Source organism: Arachis hypogaea, chromosome 18 (assembly GCF_003086295.3).
Source record: "Arachis hypogaea cultivar Tifrunner chromosome 18, arahy.Tifrunner.gnm2.J5K5, whole genome shotgun sequence".
Lineage (NCBI taxonomy): Eukaryota > Viridiplantae > Streptophyta > Magnoliopsida > Fabales > Fabaceae > Arachis > Arachis hypogaea.
The window spans coordinates 31274228-31282285 of record NC_092053.1 but is presented as its reverse complement, the minus strand read 5'-3'; the positions used below and the strand labels follow the sequence as shown (position 1 = coordinate 31282285).

Sequence of the window (8058 nt, the reverse complement as noted above, 5' to 3'; positions counted from 1 at the left end):
TGTGTGTTGTTTGTTTTTTTTCACTGCCATTATTAGAACAAGTCTCTGACGTTGGTCTCTCTCCCTTGCGCTGTGTTTGATTGCTATTAGTATAGTTTTCTTACTCTATATGAATACACTTACAAATCAGAACACTTGTGCTCTAAGAGACGTACTTTTTGGTCCTGTATATGGGGGTAGCATTTCCATGTACCTTTTTCTTTTAAAGTTTATTGCAAAGCATCTCGGTTTATCAACAGATAAAATAGTATGTTGCAGAGCACTAATTATCCAATATCCGAAACAATATTGAAGCTTTGTAATTGAATGTTCGTTTTATTTATTTAATTTATCTACTTGTGGTTTATTTTCCAGCATTATGTTGACTGAAAAGAAATATAGCCTTGGCTTGTGATATCTGGATTGTTGTCTTCAACGTATATATAGCCCTTTATCATTGCATGAGAGAGTTATATGCGAATTATATAAGTATTGATATATGTAGTTGTCATTTTGTGTTAGTTTGCTTTATCAAGAACCTTTTGTCATCCTTGCAAAGATCTTCATCATCAACATAAACATGCCAGCATGCTTTGTTAGAGAATCTTGGGAGTAAATGTTTAGCTTTATCTCTAAAACATTTTTTGTTAAATAAATTTTTTATTAATTTTTTCCTAAAATGAACTTTTTTTTTCAAGTGATCTTTTTAATCAAATCTATCCTTCAAAGAATTTAAATTAAACATAACAGAGGAAATTATATCCGGCTATTCTCTTATTATTATATAGCTTTAACCCGCAATTAAGGGCTGAAAATTTGTATTTGAGGTTTCTGTTCTTTATGATTTAGTTTCTTATTAATTATTACATAAATCTAACTTTTACCCCAATTATTTTTTTCCCTCATTTTTTAAGGTTTTTCCTTCTTTGTCTTTTCATTTTTTGGACTTCGGATCAGCAATTCTTTCTACCAGTAATTTTTTAGAAATCACGGATTTTGACAATGAGTAAGCAACCTCTCCAATACCTTTCTACATAATTCTGCTTGCAATATACTGTCTAGTTTACTGTGTATGGTACTCTCCCATATCATAATTGTGACAAACTGTTACTGGTTTTCTTGACACACACCCCATTTTTTCCTCTTTTTTTTTAGTTTAATGTAATTTTTTACTATTCATTTAGTTGTCTGTGCTATTTCATTTATTTAGACATTGACAAGAGCTGGATTACAAGGCCACGAGGTAGTGTAGAGTATAGGGATGGTTTGAATAGATTCCTTGACTTCACATTTGCTAATTCATCATCCGATGGGATGATCATTGTCCATGCCCTTTGTATGGGTTCCGATTTTTCCAAACTAGAGAGAACGCCTACGATCATCTTCTGATGAAACCCTTTCCCCCTAACTATACCTTCTGGTTACATCACGGTGAGAGGATAGTAGACGAGAGACCTAGCGGTAGGGAAGAACTAGAACCCATTGTAAATTCAGGAGATCAAATTCGTGACATGGTCCACGACGCATTCAACCTGCCGGGACTGCAGAGTGACGATGAAGACTCGATGAATGGGCATGTCGGAGACGTTTCGGAGGGGCTGCCGTTCATATCTGACAAACCTAGCCGCGAGGCTCGTACCCTTCACGACTTGCTGGAGGATGGTGAGCAGGAATTATATCCGGGATGCTCAAAATTCTCGAAGCTGTCTTTCTTGGTGAGGCTCTACCATATCAAGTGCATGTGCGGAGTGAGTGACAAGGCTTTCAGTTTGATTCTAGAGCTACTAGGGGATGCCTTTGAGCATGCAATGATTCCGAAGACGTTGCACGATGCCAAGAGGATCATAAGAAAGCTCGGTATTGAGTATAAGAAGATAGATGCATGTCCAAATGACTGCATGCTGTATCAGGGCTCCGATCAAGACCTGTCTAGGTACAAACAGTGTGGAGCATCCAGGTGGAAGCAAAAGACCCGGAAGAATTCCTTATTAAGGATCAACGCCGTTGTCAAAAAGAATGAAAAGCCTCTGCCGGCGAAGATTCTCCGCTACTTTCCTCTGATTCCACGGTTGCAGCGATTATTCATGTCCAGCAAGACATCAGTGGACATGTTGTGGCACAAGAGAGGAACCAATTCTGACGGTTCCTTGAGGCATCCCAGGGACGGCGAGGCCTGGAAAGCATTTGACAGGAGATATACTGACTTTTTTGGCGACCCGCGCAGTGTTTGCTTAGCCCTGGCTAGTGATGGCTTTAATCCTTATGGAAACCTCAGTTCAAAGTACTCAATATGGCCAGTGATTCTTATTCCGTATAACCTACCCCCATGGATTTGCATGAAACAAACCAACTTTATTCTCTCCATGATTATTCCCGGTCCAAAAATGCCTGGCAATGACATAGATATCTACTTACAGCCACTGATCGATGAGTTGAAGCAGTTGTGGGCTGGTGTTGATACGTATGATGCCAGTGAGAAGAAAACATTCAAGATGCGTGCTATGTTGATGTGGACCATCAGCGATTTTCTTGGATTGGGCAATTTATCTAGCTGGAATACGTACGGCGGGAGAGCTTACCCCACGTGCAATCTGGACATCGAGACTAGGCGACTCACCTTCAGTCATAAATGGTGTTTTATGGGTCATCGTCGCTTCTTGAATCACGATCACAGATATAGGCAGGACCGGATTAGATTTGATGGAAAGGTAGATGATAGATCCCCACCTGTCAAATTCACTGGCAGGGATATCTTGAGACAGTTGGAGGGTGTGCCAGTCTCACACGGTAAGGTGCAAGCGGTGGGCGGTAAAAGAAGGCGCGTACAGTAGACCGGGGTACAAGACGAGTCTCTCTGGAAAAAGAGGAGTATATTCTTTGATCTCCCATACTGGGAGAACAACGAATTACGCCACAATCTTGATGTGATGCACATAGAGAAGAATGTGTGTGACAACATTGTGTTCACCATGTTGAACGAGAGTGGTAAATCCAAAGACCACCTAAAAGCTCGAAAAGATCTCCAGTTGATGGGAATCAGGCATGATATGTGGCCACTTGAAGGTGGAAAGTATCCCTCTGCAGTCTTTACCATGTCAAATCCACAGAATGAGGTATTTCTTAGGACTATCAAGAATGTGGTCTTTCCAGATGGGTACTCGAGCAACATCTCTCGATGTGTTGATTTAAAACAGCGCAAGTTATTGGGCTTGAAGAGTCATGATTGCCACATTCTAATGGAACATCTCTTGCCAATTGCGTCAAGGCACGTATTGCCCACCCAAGTGTCCGCTGTCTTGGCTCAGTTATCAGCCTTTTTTCGACTACTATGCAGCAAATGCATAGATCCTCGTCAACTACCTCTCCTTCAGGATCGTGTGGTCCATACTCTATGCCACATGGAGATGATATTTCCACCTTCCTTTTTCACAGTCATGGTTCATCTAACGGTGCATTTGGTCGAGGAGGCACGCCTCGATGGCCTAGTGCATTACCGGTGGATGTACCCAATTGAGAGGTAGAAATCTATCTAAGCTTTCTCGATCTATTTTTTAGGATAACTGTCACCTATAATTTTATGTGTTATGTTCTCGAAGGTACCTATGTCGTCTCAAGAAGTACGTGCGTAATAGGGCACAACCGGAGGGATCTATTGCAGAGGGCTACTTGTCAGAAGAGATTCTGACGTTCTGTTCAAGATATCTAGATAACGTCGAGACTAGGATCAACCGACCGACGCGGGTTGACGATCGGCCGAACGATGCCCTGCCCAGTGAGGCTGCCAGCATGTTCCCATAAGTTGGAAAGGCGGTCGGGGCTACTTCATTTTTTACTTTGACCTCCACTGAAATCCTTCAAGCACATCGTCATGTACTGGTCAATTGCATTGCCGTAGAGAAATTCTTAGAGTAAGTATCGAGACCGAGTTCTAAAATTATGCAGCGAGCCAATATAGCTTTAACAATAATAAAATTGAACATTTTTTTGGAACTATGCATAGTGAGTACAGAGCCATCACAAAGAGAAAAATGCGAAGCAAAATAAGGTCCCAGTCTCTTATAGATAGTGTGGTGCACAGAGAATTCCCCAACTGGTTTAGGCATCAGGTAATCCTTAATATCATAGGATTCCACTTTCCATATTGATGCTTTCTTGCCTCTAATGGTTCAATTCTAGGTCCCATTTGGAAGCACCAGTCATTCGAACGAGTTGCAATGGCTTGCCTGTGGACCCCTTGCTCAGGACAGACGCTATCAAGCTTACAACGTCAATGGATTTAAATTTAGAACCATCTCGAGGGAGGAAGGGATGAAAACACAAAATAGCGGGATTTATGTCACTTCGGATACTAGGAGTTATGCAAGCAAACGGGATGTCAATGTTGCCGTCGGCGGTGTATCGTACTACGTGAGATTAGTAGACATCATCGAGCTAAATTACAGTGGTCAGTTCAATGTAGTCTTGTTCAAGTGTCTCTGGGCAGACACCACGTCGGGCAGAGGCATACGACAAGACGAGTTGGGTCATACCTGTGTCAATTTTACTAATCCGATTCACACCGGTGATCGAGAAGACGATGAGCCGTACATCCTAGCATCTGAGGCGCGTCTTGTGTTCTACGTGGAGGATGAGGTGGACAACGGATGGAGTGTAGTAGTCCATGTGATGCCTAGAGATTTGTTTGACATGGGCGAAGATTATGAACATTGTGAGGTCGACTTTCACCCCCAAATCTGTATGACGAGCTTGACTGAATTTGATGTCGAAGGCTTGCGGTTGACAAGAGATGAGGTTTTAGAGGAATCCACTCATAACGTGGGTGATGATTGTGATGAGGCCGCCGATTCCTAATATACATTTCTCCATGATGGATGTAGCTCATATTCACGGGATTTTATGCATATATACTACTGTCATGATTCACCTAGGAGAGATAGCTGAATGTATTCTAGTCATCTCATTATTAGAAAAGATATCTCGATTGAGTTATTTCTTGTTATTTAAAACTTATCCCCTCATATAAATCTCTATTATTTGACTGGGTTCTGATATAATTGGTCTTTTTTTTCTAACTGTTGCCTCTCATATAAGATTTCCTCCAATCACATTTTTTAATTGTCCCTATATGTTCTATCTATCTCCGTTGCCTATCAGGAAAATTGGAGAGCCGAGACTTCTATCCCATTACCAGAAGCCGTTGGTTCGCAGAGAAGATGATAGAGGCGTCTCCATTCTCTTCGTTGGACCACGCAACATCCTTTGCAAGGCAGTTGTGGTTCAATCAGTCGCGTATACAGTCATGGTTGGATGCCTTTTCTGGACAAAGTCACCTCTATCGAGCCATTCGTGATGCGCCGGCTTCTCTGATGAGGGTTTGTTTGCTGATCCCCAATTAATTAGTATGTGTTTCCTTGTCATATTCTTTGTTGAAACCCATTTCAGGCGATTATGTTAAATTTCTAGGAATTGCTATTTTGGGACCAAAAGTACTGGGCTAAATTTGGGTTTGAGTTTATAACAAGTACGGAATTGTGGTTCACACAGAAAATACTTGACGAGGCGAAGGTAATACTTCCTATTTTACCTTTCGATTTATCTAATTTATACCACATCTCTCTATCTATGTAGCTAATTTCCTAAATTGCGCTGTTTTGGTAAAATTAAAGAAGCCGAGTCACCATTGAGGATGGATATATAATTGTATTTTTTAGATCAGAGTAAACTCTATTTTCCCTTGCTAGAAGAAATTTAGTTGCTTTAAGTTGTATGCTAGTATCTACCACATACAAATATGTGCGGGTTTAAAATTTACTCAAATTTAATTGCTTGTATTGGCATGATGTGAGCTGGCTCAAGAAAGCACCCAATTATTCTGTATGGCCAGTGATTTCCTAATTCACTCAGCATTGTAAAAGATTTCTAACATATCCCTACAAATTTGGCTACACCCATTTGCCACCTGCAATATTTGTAATTCTTTATGGAGTTTAGGTGCACGATTCACTACAAAGAGCCACTTGCAAGTTGGAACCTGTAAAAATGGGATTTGGGTAAGCCGAGACCAAGTTGGAACCTATAAGACTTGTGAGAGAGTTTACGGTGGATTTTGAATAAGATTAGAAATATCGGTGGATGCCAGTGATAAGAATTATGGGCAAGATCTTGTTGTCCTTATTATCTTTTTGATTGATAATTGGTCTCTGTGTGCTTTATTTTGTTTCTGCTTCTTATTTATAGTATTGATAATTAATATTTTGTACAGACACGCTATGAAAATACTCTGCTCGTTGAGCTGGATATTGCATCACATGAGGAATTCAAGCTCATGGAACATGGCCTTGAACGACTATGGGACAGTAAGAAATACATGATATATGCAATGGTAATATAATAGGATTGTATGTCACACTCTAATGTATCAATTGTTCCTTTGTGTTTGGATATGATGCTGGACTCTCAGGGTTATCTCGTGCAAAGATCCAAGAAGCATCCGAAGAACCAGGAGAGGTGGTTCCAGATTCGATGGAGAAAGAGGACGTTGTCTCCTCCGATGGGTCTGATGAGGCTGTTTCTGCCAGTCGAAATGGTTCCATGCTGTCCTATGACCTTAATAAAACACCAGAAGATAATGAATATCCTTACAGTGGAATGTCTCCTGGTAAGAAGAATGCATGGCACTTGGCTATGTGGGCAACAAAGTACTTGAATCCTTGAGAACATTGCTTTAGTTTATTTATTTGAATTTCAGTTGAAGTTATTTGGGAAAGCCAAACCTTGTTGATTGATTTTGTCGTAACTCTATAACTTCTCAGATTGTTATTAGAGATTGTTCTTGTTGGACAGTTTATCATGGTTGAGAACTTAGGGAATGTGATATTTAGGCAAGAACGGTTCATTTGTTTTGTTACTTTTTGAAAGTGAATATGTAATGAGTTGGATTTATCACTGTTCCGTGCCACAGTGAAGGGCCTCTTGCCTCTATTAAATTTAAATTTCATTCGCTGGTGTTTATAATCCTATGCAAGTTTGTGCTATTTCATTCACCCAACTAGTGAGAAGATTAAAATGACTTATGATACCACAAATCACATGTTCTGCCGATGCCTACTACTATTTTTATCCTTTCATTATACATGAATCAACCACCTAATGAATATGTTATGTTATATTACACTTACATATATTAGGTCTCTAGGAATTTATTTCTCAGGAGATTTTTCTCCTACCTACTCCTGCTTTTATCATTCATCCACCTCATAATGTTTTTATTTTTTTACGTGGAGTAATAATTAAACCTCACTCTTTACTATCTTAAACTGTAGAGCATCCCAAAATTGTTGTTTATTCCCAAGATATTACTCTATTAATCACAAGGTGGTTAGAGTTTGTTTTATCAGCAGCTACTATGTGTGTACACTACTAGTATGTGCGTGAACTAAAATTTAACACATTGTATCTATGATGGGATATAAAGCTTGAGTTTTGCCATTTTCTAATTCAAGCCACGTCTTTATCTTTCACTTCTTTGCTTTCTCTGAACTTGCACAATCTCCAGCTACTCTCATTACACCCTTGACATGAAAAATTAGTTCTGTTCATACATTTCTAGACTTTACAGATAATTACATAAGAGTATATATCTAGTTTACATTCTATCTTTTAAGATGAAGGAAAAACATAAGAGTAGAGAAGTTAAAACATATTTGAGAAAAAACCAAGAAAAGTGTCTTGTTAGTATATTTTATTTATCCATCTTCCAAAGAAATGCTAAGAGAAAATTAGCTAGTCTTTCTTTTAAAAATAAGACAAAAAGCATTAGCCACTTAGGAATTTTCAAAAAAAAAAAAAGACTTGCATAGGATTTCTTACCGAGTCACATCCTCGTTTAACAAACATGTTTTAGAAATTTTTATTATGACTAATCCCTATACTGTTCTATTTAATTATTAATATTATTATTATTATTATTTTAAAATTTAGGATATCAACCCACCTATTATTGATTTTGCTTTAAAATGCTATATTAGGAATTTGGGTTTTCACAAATAAAGGGAGCCGCGAAATTAAAATTGAAACCCT

The 8058-nt window shown here is 39.0% G+C and overlaps 1 protein-coding gene across 1 annotated transcript; it reads left to right on the top strand.

The window, feature by feature from the left end:
• The first annotated feature begins 1367 nt into the window (after positions 1 to 1367).
• Positions 1368 to 2810, top strand: LOC112769868 (uncharacterized). Its single transcript, XM_025814324.1, has one exon. It carries the CDS (start codon positions 1368 to 1370, stop codon positions 2808 to 2810), a length of 1443 nt encoding a protein of 480 aa, XP_025670109.1.
• Positions 2811 to 8058: the final 5248 nt, after the last annotated feature.